The sequence below is a fragment of the Dermacentor albipictus genome, chromosome 3, assembly GCF_038994185.2.
Source record: "Dermacentor albipictus isolate Rhodes 1998 colony chromosome 3, USDA_Dalb.pri_finalv2, whole genome shotgun sequence".
Classification (NCBI taxonomy): domain Eukaryota; kingdom Metazoa; phylum Arthropoda; class Arachnida; order Ixodida; family Ixodidae; genus Dermacentor; species Dermacentor albipictus.
This window is the reverse complement of record NC_091823.1, coordinates 19,336,536-19,354,156: the sequence shown is the minus strand read 5'-3', so window position 1 is coordinate 19,354,156 and position 17,621 is coordinate 19,336,536. Positions and strand designations below refer to the sequence as shown.

The following is a 17,621-nucleotide window of genomic DNA, read 5'->3' as shown; positions in this document are numbered from 1 at the left end:
CGCTGAACGCTGTACGTCAGTATTACGTCGTGATGGAACTATGCGGACGGGTACAACATTTTGGTTTGTGCCTTTTGGTTATTTAGATATTTTTTTACACAGGTCGGCCTAAATGCATATGACGCAGAAGTTGGCAACATTAACATCGATAGCAAGATTTAGCGTTGCGCTTGAACTCCTCGGACGGTGTCGGCGGCTGCGACATGGCACGATGCATCACGCAAGAAAACTTCTGCATGGCAGATGGAACAGTGCCCTGACAGCTACTAGGCGCCTCAGTGTGCTAGCGTCATGAGCACCGTCAGTGGTGCTGCAGGCGTCGCACCTCGACGCCGCTGCACGAGATGAGACTGGATGAGAACGATGCAAAACCATGGGCATTAGTCAGCGCCCAGTGAAAAGTCACACTCGTAAAGGGCACTGGCGTCGGTACCAGTGAAATTGCATCGCTTTGAGGTTGCAGGTCCAAATATTGTTTTGAATGTCTTAAAGGTATAGGATAAGAGGCATAAAGTGCGAATAAAATGTTTCACGACGGTTCTTCGCGTTCTGCAGTTGCCAAAATTCTAATAAATCAGTCAAGAACACAAAACCTGCTGAGAACAACTTTCAGGTTTCAATAATATATTGTCCATCTAACATATCGAACAATCCATATGAAGCATGCTCTGTATGGAGCGCCGCACCCACGCCACCAATGGCGACGGCAAAAATTCGGCACTAATATTGTTACATTACACATTACATTACGGGGTTTTACGTGCCAAAACCGCTTTCTGATTATGAGGCACGCCGTGGTGGGGCACTACGAAAATTCCGACCACCTGGGGTTCTTTAACGTGCACCTAAATTTAAGTACACGGGAGTTTTCGCATTTCGCCCCCATCGAAATGCGGCCGCCGTGGCCGGGATTCGATCCCGCGACCTCGTGCTTAGCAGCCCAACACCGCTGTCGTGGCCTAGTGTACAGGGCATCGGCCACGGCTATGGTAGGTGGGCAGTTCGAAACCCGCCGCCGGCACCCACCGCAACTGAGGAAAAAAAAATTATGGTACGGGTGTTCCCGAACCCGGCGCCGGGTAGTGTTGGCGGTGAACCGCCTGGTGAGTGCCCTAATTTCGACATGTAACCCGGAAGGGTGGTTATGTTCATTGGCCTTAATGCGGACACGCCTGAATTAACCACTAATATTGTTCACGCGCCATGGCAAGTGCTCTACGGTAATGGGTATGTTTAGCAGAGAAAGCTGGTTGTGGGAAAAGCAGAGAGGTCGGCCTGAGCTAGTACGTTCCAGCCTGCCACTCTGCGCAGCGGAAGGTGGAAAGAGGAAAAATAATAATGAGAGATGATAATAAGGGAAGAAATAGGAAATATGGGCATGTAAAATTATCACATAACACAGTGGTCCCTCGAGCCTCTAGCTATTTGAAAGTCAAACTGCAACAACATTTTGGACCGGGTAAAATCCTAGTTTCAGGTAGTGTAGATAAAGAGGAGCCTCAGCGCAACGTTGTGTGTTTGAAATCCAAGTTGATACGTCACGAAGAGCTGTCAAAAACACTACTTTTAGAACCGAAACTGAAAAAAAAAAAACGCCGCCGCCGCCTTTACTGCTCTCCGGGAGTGACGTATGGCCCAAAACTCGTGGCTTCTCGACGTGACATTTGAGATAAGGCGGTATATCGACGGCGACTGCTCGCAGCACACTGAAATATCTCGCAGGCAATGTTCTAAGACTTGCGTCATATCCGCGAACTACCAGGTGCATGCGTCATCTGCTTAGGTGCTCTTTAAAAGCTGTTAGGAAAATTAGACAGTGATCAGCTTTGTCAAGTTTGCTTCACCAGTATATACTACATATTTATAAGTTATAGTAAGCTATAACCAACTTAGCCAAAGTGAAATTTTCTTGCAGCAAGCTTTTAAACTAAGTTAAACAGACATGCGCATAGTCAATGTGATATTTGTGAAAGCGTGTAGTTGTAATTGCGAGGAAACGTCTACGCTGCATTATCAGTATGTGAATAGCAAAGTTATGATTGAATAGTTAAGCATGGTGGTTTGCCACCCACTGCGTACCATCTGCAACTATACGCAGCGACTATTTATCTTGAATCTTTTGTTCGGCTTGGTGCTACAGCGCTACAGCAATGCAGTACAATCTCATGGCCCGGGTCAGTTTACCACACATGCAGGACCTGGCATGTTTCAGATGCTAGACGAGGTACCAATAAAATTGAAAGTAGGAACCATGTTTCTTGGTTGGCACCTTTTCACCATTCGCGCAACGTAGCCGTAGTAAAATTGCCTCGAGATGAAAAGCGCAGCCTCTTGCTCCTTGAACTGTTACGAACATGTGGGCCCAGTTCATGTTATCGCTCAGTGTAATTTACTGCATTACTGTATTTAAAAAATAAATGTCTACAAAACACTAATTAAGTAATTAATTAATTAATTGATTGATTGATTGATTAATTAATTGCTTGCTTGATTTCTTGATTGATTGATTTATTGATTGATTGATTGATTGATTGTCGGGTTTTACTTTCCAAAGCAAAACACGGGCTATGACAGACAGTGGAGTGCTATGAATTATGTTTGACCTCTTGGACTTCTTAACGTGCGCCCTGTTTAAGTGTTTAAGTACACGAGAATTTTTTGATCGAACCGCTGTCTCGGTGCACGTTAAAGAACCCAGAGAATAAGTGGCCAAGTAATTGATTGGGTTTATTCTAGACTACACCATGAGTATGGGTAACGATGTTGCATGTACCGAATCTCGGCACAGGGGTGTTTTTGAATTGCGTCGCCATCGGAATGCGACCTCAAAGATGCATGCTTTGTCAGCTCAACAAAGGAAGTGAAGGAAGTGAAACGCGTCCGGTTTGCCACTCTACACAAGCGAGGAAGGAAGGCACTATAGCAATGCGAACGCGTGCCGGTATAGCTAGCACGCCTACAATCGGTTACTGAGGCGAATCGATTTCATAAACTGCAGTAATGTGTGGAGCTGAAGCCTGGAGGATAAAGGAAGCTCGAGAAGAAGCTACGAACTGTGCAACGAGGAATGGAACCGCGGATAGTGGTATATGTGGCGCTAAGATATAGGAAGACGGTGGTGTACCGGTGTAGGGTGGTTTTAGAGAGCAAACCCAAGGCAGCTGATATTATAGCGACAATAATAGGACGAAGTGCAGTTGGACCGGCAAAAATTAGGCAACTTGCAGGCATAGAGTGGAGACTGCTGACGCAAGACAAGGGTTCGTGCAGATTGCTGGGAGAGTCGTTCTTCCAGCAGTGGATATGAAATCGACTGATAAGGAGTACGTACCTCGTGGTAGGGACACTGGCACGGGATCTCCTCCCCTGTTTTCGGGTGCAGGCATTCCGGCTTGGAGAAAAGGTGTATCTTGCAGATGTCGTCGTACGTGCACGAGCCCACGCCGTTGGGCAGGCATGGTATCGTCAGCCACGTGGACAGGCCGAACAGGAGCGTCAGCTTCTTCTGCATCTCCAGGTGCACCTGTGTTTCGGTAAATACGTTGTGTTTTGTTCCACACGTTTCTTTTGCTCCACACGTTTGCTCTTTCGCCCCACGAGCAATTCTCCCCCCACAATTTCTTTAGATGGTGCATGTGTGCGCGCGTGCGAGTAAGTATGTGTTGCCAAGGCGTAGTGACGGTAGGGTGTTAGCTAGTGACGGTGAAGAAGCAGAAAGACTACCGGAAAGGGTTAATTAAGACTTCTTAGTGGCCGAATTTGTGCCTAAAGTGAAAAGCAACACTCAAGTAATGAAATAGACGCTTTGACGGACATTGCGTCTGGCCGGGAGGAAGCATGTCGAACGAAAGAAAAAGTAAACACTATGACGAAGGAGAATAGAAAACTTTGGAGACACTCCCTGTAAACGATGCTTCCTTACGGAAGCCGGAACGTATTAAATAATTTTAACCTACCCTCTTTGGTACGCGTTTTCACCATTTCTTTCGTTCAAAACACTCAAATAATAATCAAATATAGATCACTGGGAGACTCGTTCTTACTGAAGTGTATACGAAATAGGCGGATAATGAGGGACACTGGCACGCTTCCTTCTTTCCTGTTTTTGGGTGCAGACATTCCGGCGTGGAGGAAAGGTTCATTGCAATATTGTTAGGCCCAAGGCCATCGAAAATAGCACCGCGAAAGACAGTGAATGCGCTTGAACATTTTTACGAAGACACAGGCATCCTTAACAGGTATACTACACATCGCACTCAATAGTTACACGATGTAACTATAACTTGCTTCTATTGTTTGTAGTTATTAGCGCTTGCATATTACGTGTTATACTTTTTTTGTATTCTGTGCGTGCGTTATTTTAACTCTGCGTAATTCCTCATCTATTTATATGCTTCTCGAAGTCTACATCATGGCCGCTTGCGTGTGCTTGTGACTTTGTTAACAAACTCATTCTGATGCGACTTGCGTTTGCCTTTTAAATTTATATGTTCATGGGTGTACGGGACTGAGTGCTGTGGATTTCTGGCCCATGACGTGATTTCTTTTCATTTTCTTATACATATATACTTCTATATAGCTTTTTTTCTGCTATGCGAAAAGTAGAAGCCGTCACCATTATAAAGTGACTATATCTTTTTCTTTCATTTTCACTTCAGTAAAATGAAAAGAAAAGGCAATGATATAAAGGGATGTGCTCAGTCTTCGAACGTCGAATCTAACCTTGCGGTTTAAGCCGGTTCGGTGTTTTATGTACGCAGGTCAGCGTACATTACAGAGCAATCACTGGTGCTCGATCTCGTGGATCTGAGAGTGTGCAACGCTATGCGCGTTGCGCGTGCAATCTCATTAAACAGGCATTCTCACCATCAACTTTGCGGCAACGTTCACGATATTTCGTATAGAGGAAGTGTGTCGTGCGCGTCAGCGATAACCCGATAACGGCGACAGCTTGGTAAAGCGGTCACCTGGCAAAAAGCAAAACAACTACGAGTTGCAGTTATTCTTCCCTCAAAGAACGATGGTGAGATAATGTACAGGCAGTTGCGAACGAGCGCGTGCTTGCTGGTCTCCGTTATCTACCCTATCAAACCGCAACCAATGTGTTGTCTGTGTGACACACTCAAAACAGACGCAAACTTTTCCATCACGAAACTGCTTAGCACCGCTTTATTGCTCTGGAAGGCATGGCACAAGTCCCTTGTGACACATCACGAGAAGATGTTATTCCCTGCACCGTTTGTGATGGTTGCCACCTGGACAAGTTTACTGCGTATTTCACAGGGGCTTCTACTTGTCTATATTTGCCTTATTATTTTGCTTTTTGTACCACAGCTGCGAGCTTAACCCGTTCTTATCTGCCCGGCGCGAGCATAACCGCAACGCGCGTTGCGAGCTATTCCGGAAATCGTAAAAGTACTGCAATAGTCGTAAACAATATCTTAGGTAAGGGCGTGCCACGCGCCGTCTTCCCGGTTTCTGAACCGTGCTACCGAGGTGCACTTGAGGTGTGGTCTAAGTGTGGTCGACACACACACACACACACACACACACACACACACACACACACACACACACACACACACACACACACACACACACACACACACACACACACACACACACACACACACACACACACACACACACACACACACACACACACACACACACACACACACACACACACACACACACACACACACACACACACACACACACACACACACACACACACACACACACACACACACACACACACACACACACACGCACGCACGCACGCACGCACACACACACACACACACACACACACACACACACACACACACACACACACACACACACACACACACACACACACACACACACACACACACACACACACACACACACACACACGCGCACACACGCACGCACGCACGCACGCACGCACGCACGCACGCACGCACGCACGCACGCACGCACGCACGCACGCACGCACGCACGCACGCACGCACGCACGCACGCACGCACACACACACACACACACACACACACACACACACACACACACACAGGGGCTTATATTTCACTTAGTAGTGGTCAAAGTATTTTTTACATCCGGGTACTCGGTTGTTCTCACGTGGGTGTACAGATGGAATGCGATTCTGTAGGGAAGGCATGCAGTTAAAAATATACAACCTAACCGTGACAGTCACAACCGAGCCGTTCACCATCAAGCGAGGGAATCCAGAGATCATTTATTAACATACAATGATGTTACCAAACATTACTATTTAGGACGCAGACAATTCCCATTGCCACATTCAAAACTGAACAGGGCTCAGGCAGTCTCACTGCGCTTATTGCAAACGGGTACATATCCCACACCGTACACCATTAATAAAATATATCCAGAGAGGGAGATTAAGATGGAATGCAATGATTGTAATGGCATCATTGGAATCAGACATATGCTGGCGGGGTGTCCCGCGACTCTCCCCAACCTCGTTGAAGAATGGACACAGTGGGAGAAAAGGATTCAAAGCCCATTGTTTCAGGACCAACTAAGGGCAGTCCAGAGGGCCCATGATGTCGCTGAAAGGCTTGGCCTGACAGTGCCAACGTGGGAGCGGCCCGCCTTGGCTTGAGAAGTCGAGCCTCCGGACCTCAGTACAATAAAAGTTTTCACACACACACACACTAGCTGAGCTTGTTGGAGATATTCCACGAGGGCAATGTTGAAAATTGACGGGTCGTTGCCATGAGGTAGAAGGTTCAGAATGCTCACCTTTTCGCGGGAGAGTGAAGAGACCGAAACAGCTCAAATCAAGGTACAAAAAAAAAAGAAACGGTGACCCACAGGTTCGAGGCAGCCTTACGGTGCACGTTTCACTTTCACGTCAGCTTTCTTCCTGCGTTTCTGTATTACGTTCCCGGCCACGCTTTTGTGATCAGCATAACAACACGCCTTCGAGCTCGTTTTGTTAAGTGTTTGACGCTTTTCTCAGCACAGCATACGTACTGTTTGCTCCATTGCCACGGAGTGGCGAGCTGTTTCCCTTCAGAGGGCTTCACTTTCGCAGCTCGCCTCTTTAGCGCGCTAGGTCAGAGGCACGAAACACGGTCATTTTCTCCTGTCCGCTGCCTCTCTTCGCTCCGCGTGCGGAGCGGTTGATTTCGCCCTGGGGAATGGTTACATGACGGCTGATCGCGCGTTTCCTTTATCATTGGCAGCACTGTTCCGGTCAGGCGCCCTGCCAAACCTTGGCAACTACCACGTGTTGCGACCGGGATCGTAGCTGTTGAAACAGTTATTTTTTTTTTCCCGTTTCCGGCTCCACTCGCACACGCGGAAGTTCTTGCTTTCCCTTGAGGGAGGCGGTTGCCTTTATCGCGCTGACCCCGGCTGCAATGGGCCGGCGGTGTGACAGGCGTAGAGAGGGGGACGATTGGAGAGCGAATTTAGTGGAAAGGGGAGCAGGAGTGCTTGTTAGAAGCAGCAGGTTGTTGCCTCCCCTCGCCATCCAACCTATTTTTTTTCCCGGTGCTGACGGACGACAAAATCTGTTATGCCCACGTTCAAAGAAAGAAAGAAAGAAAGAAAGAAAGAAAGAAAGAAAGAAAGAAAGAAAGAAAGAAAGAAAGAAAGAAAGAAAGAAAGAACTGATGATTTGCGCACAGTCCCAAAGTAACTCTTCGGCTATGACAGACGCCATAGTAGAGGGCTCCGGATTAATTTTAGTCGCATGAAGTTCTTTAACGCGCACCTAAACTTAACTCAGTGACCTAAGTGAACGAGCGTCTTGGCATTCCAGCCCTGTCGAAGTGCGGTCGGCGCGGCCGGGCATCGAACCCACGACCTCATGCTCAGCAGCAGTACGGCATGGACGTCACTGAGCGAATGCGGCAGGCAAAGGAAGTACGAAAGGTGCACGTAAATAGTTTGTGTAGGTTGGTCAGTCGCACCGTTTTTTTCTTGCCCTAGCTGCACAAGTACCGTATTTATTCGAATAAAATTATATAAAATATTCGTGACCAAAGACTCAACCCCTATTCGTGGGCAAAGCTAGAGAAAGTACCTAGCTGACGGATTTCCTCCATTGCGCCCACCGTAAAGCCACCACGGAGATTATCCGGACTTGTTATAAGAAATGCTGCGCGTCCAACGCACTCCACGGCACCCGAGGATGACGTCGTTGGGGGTCTCAAAAAGACATCCTACGAGGACGATTTCCCTGGCAGTTCAGACGTAGATGCAGCTTGTAGCATCGACAAACGAAATTTATACTCCGTTTCATATATCAGGTGCAACGCTGTGGAAGCTACGCAAGAAGTGCGGTCACCAAAATTTATTCCTCCGCGCGTTCCGCCTTGCTTCGCTGCGCGCCAGCGGCGCTTGCTCGCACGAGCATGCGCGCGTGGTTGGCGCGACGGGCTGCAGATAAAAAGCAAACGAAAAGCAAACAGATAAAAAACAACGTGTTAGCAGCCGTATGAGTACATGGTTCGTTCGTTTACAAGGGTAAATTGTTTCCTTTTTTGTTCAGAACAGTGTTTATACAAAGAACATTTAAAAAAAAACACCGAACTATTTGTAAGTGCGAACGCAGCCCTGCAAGAAGTATCTGTAGCCTCCATAGCGCTACGAAGTATACCATACGAAGTATAGTAGCCGATCTTACGGTAAATAAAGGTTGCCATGTTTTCAAACTTTTTGTTTTTAAAAACAGATATGGGTCGACCTTATATAGAATTGAAATTATTTCATTATTTCGCGGCAAGTTGAATACATAGAGGTCGACCTATATTCTTGTTCGACCTATCTTCGAGTAAATACCATAGCTCCAGTGAAAGAATAACCGGCTGCGTAATTAGGTGCGCTGATTAGTGGGACGAGAGGGGTTAATGAGTCGCTGCTATAGCTCGTAGAGTATCTGTCCTTAACATTGCAGCCACGGCCACCCTAATTGTGGGAACTTGCGAGTTCCTTGCTTTTGAAATGAACAATGACAACGAGAATGAGAACCCTCGGCACCATTCTGCGTCATGTGCGTTAATTCCTGCTGAGAATTTAACATTCTTCAGTAGTGTCACCTGCAGTGACCGGCCTTACTGTGTGTCACCTGTACTGTGTGTTCTACTTTATTCTTTTAGATTTGTCATCTTTCCCTTTCTTTCCTCTTTCCTCCCCTCTTTCTTCCTATCTTCCATTTCTGTATTTCTCTCTCCCCCTTTCTGAAGAGTAGGCAGGCGTTGTGCCCCTTCCGGTGGCAGTTGCCAGCCTGCTCCTCACGTTCCCTTTCCTGTCAAATTTACATATGTTTCCAAACAAATAAATGATAATAATTGAAATGCGCTTGGTTTTCGTCAAATATCGTCAGTGCAAACTTTGAGAAACAATGAAGAGATACAATGGGCGAGTCTCAAGCCACGCCAGTGTACGTATTTAAAACTTTTTCGTTTCTAAAACTTACTGCTCAGAATACGCACAAAGAAGCATTAACGCGTATATAGGAACCAAACGCTAACATTTCTTCAATCTTTCCCATAAAGCTCATCATTAAAATATTATTCACATGCCCCTCCCCCCTTCCCCTCCACCGTTGTGCTAGAAGAACACATCTCTCATATGTGCTATTGGTAAGAAACACAGAGCAATGGAAATTCAAGGCCAGTATGACCATAAAACTATTCCAGCCTGTTTTTATTCCAAATCGGCCATTAGCCCTCCTTGATGTGTCAAAATGGCTCGTGCTCTGCCCATATGGACTGGACCCGAACAATGCTGATCTACCAAGGAGAGCTAAAGGCGGATTTGGAATAAAAACAGATTGGAATAGTTTTACGTTATACCGGCCCTTAAATGACTAATAAAGGTTGTAAATAAAGGTGTCTTCAGCAATATGGTGTGTCTCTACATTTCTTGAATGTCAGTCGCATTAACGCCGACAGTCATTGCGGGATGGGCTCTACCGAAATTTTCAGTTCTCTCTCTCTGCCCTCTTTTCCAGCCTTATTTGCCCCTACTCCTTTGTATGATAGTAAACCGGAAACTCTCATCTGGTTAACATCTTTGTCTTTCCTCTCTTTCTATCTCTCTCTCCTTTTCCTTTGTTTGACGCATGTTACATCACACTTCGTACGGTGAAGAAAATGCGCTCCAAGATTATTTAACATAGGAAAGATGAGATATCTAAATGAGTTCATTTGGTTTGCTTTTGCCACAGAAGTAGATATTTTGAAATACCTCGAAGTAATAATTGAGGAAGTAACTATACAAGTTAGAATAATGCCTTCTTACCCGCTAGAGCGGTAAACTTGCTGTAGGGCCTGTAGTGATCAATCGTTGGCTCCTTCGCGCATGCCTTTAAGCCCAACCTTGATAATGAAGGGACCCAAGAAGTACGATATACGTTTTCATGTGTTTGTAATTACTAAACAGATATAGCGGTTTTTATAAACCCAGTCATGCGTTCAGGAACATTCATTAAAGTCGTCGTGTTGACTTGAATATGCTCATCTGCAATACGCGAAATTACTACTATGACAAAGGCATTGGTGTGAGACCAAAACTGACGCAGCAACATCGCCCACGCTTAGGCGTAATTTGCAACAAAACACGCAGATACGTGTCCATTCCTTTTATTTTTATTCTTCCAGAGTTGGCAGACCAGCTCTGGGCCGTCCGGCAAGCCGAAGATGCCGTCCGAGTTCAAGGACTCGAGGACTCGTTCAAGGAGGACTCATTCAAGAACTCGTTCAAGGAGTTCGAGTTCCGAGTTCAAGCCGCCACCTGAGGCCACTACAACAACCGGACCACTACAACAACTGCCGGACCATTCTTTAATAAAGTTTCTTCTTCTTTTTCTACTTCTTCTTCTTCCTCTTCTTAGTATATAGAGAATGACGTAACAGCACTATCGATACGCCGACGAAAATGCACGTGGGTCAATACTCCATAAAATGTACTTACGCTAGAATTTTTCCGTAAGAACAGATGCCGGCCAGTCGTGTCGTTGGACATCTCAGTACTGATGGCCGGCCAACGGCAAACAGCGTTTACGAATGAAACCTTTTATGGATATTGGCCCTATAGTTATAAGCGGGACTCAGACGGCAGGACGTATTGCCGATTCAGCCAGCGGGTGAGCACGACGAGGCTCAATGCCGCCAAATCACGCCACGCACAAGAGTGTCGTAGCGACGTGATTGGTTGCAGCTGCACGGCTGAACCACGTCACACTCGTCGGCGTACTGAATCGACCATCCGTGCCGCCACCGTACGTGGCAAGTGTTTACAACAGCTCTTGCCGTAAAGAGAAGCCCAGCCGAACGGGCGACTCGGTCCACCATAGTACGGCGACACGCAGCAGGAGGAGGAGGACTGGTTCACACGCGCGGCGAGCGTGGCAGCGCGCTCTCCCGGAGTCGGCCGGTTTTCGGCAGCCGCGGAATGTTGGCCTACATCCACGGCGGCACCGCCCCCTCCCGATCACTTCCCGCCCCTCGCGTCTTCTTTCCCAGTGTGAGGCACTTCGACGGCGGTGGAATGCGGGTCCGCGGCATCGGTGGCGTTGTTCGATCGAAGCGCCTTATTTTCCATTCGCGGAAGCGCGCGCTGTACGCGTATGCTTTACAGGTGTGTATGTACACAGATTGGCGCAGCTTTGAGGCTCAAATGTTCGGGGCGACGCTATTACCGCCAAAACTTTGTCTTGACAGTGTGGTGAAGAAATGGCGACGCCAGCGAATGAAAATAGACCACGAGGACGGGAAGTTGATACACTGACGATGTAATTACAAGTGAAAGTTAAGGTCAGAACACGCATCCAAGCGTTCAATCATTGGTGTACCCAAAAGGATAACGTCATGCGTGTCCAGACACCGGACATTATTGCGATTAAGTTCATGAAGCGATAGACAAATATTGCCCTGACTACAAACATGTGTCCAAGAGCAATCTTTTCATTAGTGACATGACAGTGCAGGCGCTCGCCAGCGTTGCCCTACTCAGGGCGCACGTGGTCCGCTCACTCGCGTCGGTAGTTGGGCGCGAACTCGAGAACTAATAAGAGCGCTTAATATCAGGTAACGCGGAAGTGAACGAGACGTGGAGCCTTGCAGTTCTGTGGTTCTATGATTGAATCGGCTCACTTCTTGCCCTTGAACTCTGGTCAGGAAATCGACGCTGTTTCAAGGGGCCTCTGTTTTATTCTCGCTCTCTCTTCAAGGCGTGGTTCTTGCGATGGAGTTTGATTTTTTTTTTTTTAAATCGGTGTCTGAACTTTCCCAATGTGTCGGTGTGCGGTTGATGCGGAATCACCATGATTACTACATCTGCACGCACACATGTTTTGATACATGGCTTTGTTGTTGTAAATAAACTTTAATGGCAAATCCTCGTGCGTGTTAAAAGGAGGTCACCTTTGTCATGTGAGCTTCTCGTCTTAATGTTTCACATCTCTTAGCTAGCATTAGACTACACTTCTGCAGTCTGCAGAAATTGCACACTCATGCAGACACGTACAATACTAGAAGCCGACGCATGTAAACGCATTTACAGAAAAATTCTTTGTCCCATTAGCACGCCCAATATTTCTGTCGACGGAGCGGGGGGGGGGGGGGGGAGGACTGGTGTTTTGACTTCTGGGAGGGGTTACAATCCCCCTTTCCCCCCGTCAGTGCACCAATTCTTGGTCCTACCATCTGTTAAGTGCGCATGCCTATCGCTACACCAGAAGTGCGCTCATAGTTAGCATCATGGCACGCGCGGTTTGCGTTTAACGCTGCCAACGACTGGCTGAAATTCTGATACAACATTAGGAAGAGAGAAAGAAAGCGTTCAGTACGAAGTGAATCGGGAACGTAGGCTTCTTTCAGAAGAAGAAACACATATAATAAAGCTCAATAACTTATTTAGTAATGGTTTCTGCGGCGAGCTTCCTTATAAGTTGATAAGAACAGATAACAAGGCAAATACTCATTCGAGTATGAAAACATACGCCTTTGTGAGCAGAAGTGCACGATGCTGCTGCATATGTTGCATGGAAGTAAAAAGAAACGACGTTTAGACCACAGAGGCTGCTGCGCAAATACTAGAGTGCGCATAGAGCCACCATTGGCACACAAGTGGTAAACTAAATGGCACGCGTCAATAATGGGCGAGCGAAAACTATCGACCGGAATATTTGCCTCTGTTGAGACCACTACACAAATTTATCAGAAATGTCGGAATAATTGTGGAGAAAACGCAAATTAACTTCTCTCTCTCTCTCTTACCGTTGTTTAGTCCCTGAGGCAAATCCATTCGCGTCTATGAGGCGGCAATTATCGCTAACATCGTTTGGAATTTCGCAACAAAGTCAAGAGGGAACTTCATTGACGCAAGGGAATTCGATGAACGTGTTTGGTCATGCATCTTTACATGAAAAAAATAAATAAAAATAAACAAAACGAAAAAAAGAGGGTGGAGAGTTACGGGAGGAGACGGGTTAAATATGGAAAAAGAAAAGGCACCAGAGAACACAGACGGGCGGGTTTATGTCAGTGTATAATCGCGACTGCCACCGGACTGCATCTGAGCCATATAAGTAAGCGTAACACGCCTCAACTCTCGAAGTCCAGTTGCGAAAAATCTGCAATTAGCTCGTTCTTCTTATGCACAACTGTCACGAGAACGCGACAGCCTTTCCGCGAAGCTGCGCCGCGGCTGCGAATGGCTGTGGTTTTGTCAGCGGCTCTATATATACGGTATATACATTGGGCCCATGTGATGTGCGAGCTTGCTGTTTGCGCTCAGCCCGGCAACGCTTCGGCGGGAGTCGTCGTGTTTGCGCACTTGCAGCCGATTCTGCAAGTGCAACGAATAGTGCAGATTATGCGCTGTGCTCTACAAGCCGCACTGCTGAATTATTTAAGCCACAGTTGGGCTGCCTCGGCTGCGCGGCCTTACTTCTGTTCTGCACTGCTGGCATATGTCGACGGCGAGCGAGAACGGTCGCGTAATGAGATTTCTATCGGCATTTAGGGAGCGAAGTTGCAGCCTCGCTCTAACCACATTCCTTTCGCGCCAAGCTGTTGCCTCGAGGCGTAAAACAGAATGCGCCTATTACTAGTAGGGGTTCAGTGCTATTACTATATTAGCCCCCCGCGTCTGGTTTTGCCCGTGACGCGTGTCAGCGACGCGCGCAATGGCTATTGGCAATATTTATATTGGCAATATTTTTTCCTCGGCTTTCACGAACTGACAAACCCAAGTGCGTGTGTTTGTCAGCTTCTGTCATCACCCGAGTGCGTTCCTAGAAGTGCGTCGGGTCTATATATACCGAAGCACTGGTTAAGTCATTGTTTTACCAATGTCTTCTCAGAAAGGTTTGTGTGTAATATAGATATATTCGACGTTGAACTGTTTCGGCGCGATCACGCTACACGGATAGTGTGTCTGCTAAAGAGCTTCAATCATTTCTTTGAGATTCAAATGCATTCGGCACGTAATTTCTGGCTATTTCACGGTGTCTCATCTTTGTTGCGATATGTGTCTTTGTTGTTTCCTAAAGTATGTATATTTTCCTTTACATATGCTGTAAATTTGTGTCATGTCTGCGCCGTCACGAGGGTGCGTGCACAGTGTGCTGCACTGTTTTCCTTGCGCAAAGAGCGAGCGCCTGTAGTCAAGCCGTTCTACAGCGGCTTCTTCCCTCACCTCTCATGTCCTACAAAAAACATGAAATAAATGTGGGCTCATGTTCGACAGAATTATGCGCCTGCTAGCCCGCGGCACACGCTGCCGGTAGAATGAACGCCTGACAGCGTGCCGTATATACTAACCGCGATGGGAGATGTGATGTTCTCGTTCAGTCTGAAGCGGATGCCGACGGACAGCGGGCCAGGGATCTGCACGGGGTTTGGGTCCAGGTCGAAGCCCGTCACGAACAGCGGATCCGTCTCTTCACCGCAGTTGTTGAAGGCCAGTCGCGCATAGCCGCGCCGCACCGTCGGTCCGGAACCCTGTGTGAGAGAGGCAAAGATTGTAACACTGTGAATGTTGCGCCAAAGATATACAGCACATAGGAAGAAAATCGAAAGAGCGCTCTTTGCGCATCTTGTATGTCCACCAACCATGCATCGCTGAACGGACCGCATATACGTCGTAACCTATAGCCTCGAAAGCATGTTGTCACACTGCGCTATGCGTATTTACAAACATTTTCTTACGTAAGTGCCGTCCGATATTTTTCATCGCAGGGTCGGTCTTCTCATCACCCCTATCGTTATCATGAGTGGCAGGCGCCAGAACGCGCATCAATCCAGCAGCGCTCTTGGGAACGAAAAAACTGCGTGAATTCAGGCTTTAGGCGGGCAAAAAATTTTAGCGTAAGAAGTTTTTTGTTAGCCCGGGCACCAGGGCCTAACTCACAAAGAACGTCTCACAATTGACCAGACTTTCAGAGCAAATGTCAGCCATTCGCATTATTGGACATATTATTAATAAGGGCGACCGGCCAATGGCAAACTTACTAACAAAAAGCTTTCTGAATTCTCTCCCTGATCTGTTTTTGGACCGTTCAGGTCTATGCTACTTTGATACGAACAAGGGATGGGTACAGGAGCCCCGACATTTCAAGCTTCCGTCAGTCTATTTGTCTTTTTTTGGTGACTCATTGTTTCAGTTACCCACGCACACTCGTCCCCAGACAGGTTCCCTCGAACACTCGATCATTCTTCAACGCTCATTAATAATACGAGCGCGATCGGGTTGGAACCAAATTAACATCCTGCTTTAGAACCCACACTGACGTAAGCCTTGTGCGTCACACGGTTTCGCACAACCTGTCCCCTCGTCGGCCCGGTATCTGAGAGCGTCCTTTTATTTACCTCCGCCAGTGGAGATTCGTGCTCGCCGGCCGAGCGTGACGAGGGTTGCGAGTGCGCGCATAAAGGCCGAAACGGTCGCGGTGGGTCTCCAGCGACGCTACTTGATGGGTTCTTGATGGTCGTGCAAAGGTTGCCCGCTCGGCGCCGTCCATTGTCAGCCCGGGCGCGTCTCGTGTGGGACGGAAGGAGATGGCGGGAGATGTTTGCCCAGATAAGGGTCAATCGGTCTGCGCACGCAGCGTCTGCGTCGCGGAAGCTATGCCGCCATGTTGCCACAGAATTCGAAGAGCCAGCTTGGTGCCCGGACTGTCTATGTAGACCAGAGGTTTCAGGCTCGGGTCTGGTTTCTGATTGCATGTACGGGGTGCTTCACGTAACTCGTGCTAAGGAAGCGAAACTTGGGCGAGTTGGTGATGATTCATGTTTCCAAAAGTAACAACGCTAAACATACGCGGGCGTAGGCAAAGAAGAACAGGACACTGGCGCTGTTGTGTCGCGTTCTTCTTTGCTCATGTCCTTGTCTGTTTATCGCTGTTACTTTTCGCAACGTGAATTGTGCCAAGGGTTAAAGAAAGGTGGTTAGCCGCAGCTGAATGAAAACAACGGCATGTGGTTTGCCGTCATGTGGCTTTCCTTAGAGTATTCTTTTTAGTATTCCGCTTAATTAGTTAATTATCTAAGATAAGTTATACAAAATCTTTAGTATTTACTTTAGGGCCCAGTGCATTTCGTTGCGTTGGAGAGGGGGTTCAGAAACGAGCGATCCAATTTTTCGTGGCAACTTACCTGCCGCGTGGCGATTTTTTTCGGCCTCTAAAGAGAGCCGGCTAAATATGAAATTAAACCACGTGACTGCGCTCGTGCGCTATCGTATTGCAGCGCTCTCAACCGTGCATCGGGCTTATCACTTATCCGGGACGACAGCGCTTATTTATCGGCGCTCACTTATCAGGGATGCCGCCGCCGAAGATGCTGACGCCATGTGGAGCCGATGCCTGGAGCCGTGGCCGCTCACTTCGCCACGGTCAGCGCGCACGGGTCTCTCGCACAGACCGCGATTGAGAGCGCTGCAATACGGTAGCGCATGAGCGCAGTCACGTGGTTTTATTTCATATTTCGTGCTGTTTGCTTAAACGCTGAAAAAAAGTCACCACGCAGCATGTACGTTGCCACAAAAAATTGAATCGGTCGTTTCCGAACCCCCTCTACAAGGCAACGAAACGCACTTGGCCCTAAAGTGGAAATTACAAATTTTGCATAATTCATTTTAGTTAATTATCAACGAAGCTGATCATAAAAATACTCTAAGGAGCGCCACATGACGGCAAACCATATGCCGTTAGTTTAATTCAGCTGCGGCTAACCACCTTTTTTTAAAATCCTCGGCACTAGTTACGTGAAAAACCCGGCATATATACATACACCGCAGTGCATGGCCCTCAACAAGAAACACTGTGGCGTCGTGCCTCATGTGGTGGGTGAAGTTAGGTTTAGGAGGGGTTCAGGCGTCGAAAATGCTTTTCTGTGCTGCATCTGAAAGCCCTAACGGGCATGTGTTGCAGCTGCCAATGTGCAATATATTGCACATTGGCAGCAGGAAGGAGTGTGCAAAACTGGTTTGGCTGGTGGATGTTTAGATAGAAGGGCTTTACATACAATAAAATTGAACTGCCTACATAGTACATTTCATCAGCAACGCTCGAGCGCAGAAATTGTAGTGTTTGCAAGATAACGTTAACACTCATTCTCCTCTTCCTCTGCGT

The 17,621-nt window shown here is 47.5% G+C and overlaps 1 protein-coding gene across 3 annotated transcripts in view; it reads right to left on the bottom strand.

Annotated features, from left to right (window-relative positions):
- Positions 1–17,621, bottom strand: part of LOC139057276 (ganglioside GM2 activator-like) — an 85,694-nt gene that overhangs the window by 4,270 nt on the left and 63,803 nt on the right. For all 3 annotated transcript variants that reach the window (XM_070535192.1, XM_070535191.1, XM_070535193.1), the window contains exons 2-3: positions 14,812–14,991; positions 3,332–3,523 (exon numbers count right to left, since the gene is read on the bottom strand). In XM_070535192.1, coding sequence (XP_070391293.1) covers positions 3,332–3,523; positions 14,812–14,991 — 372 coding nt within the window. The remainder of the gene's footprint in view (positions 1–3,331; positions 3,524–14,811; positions 14,992–17,621) is intronic.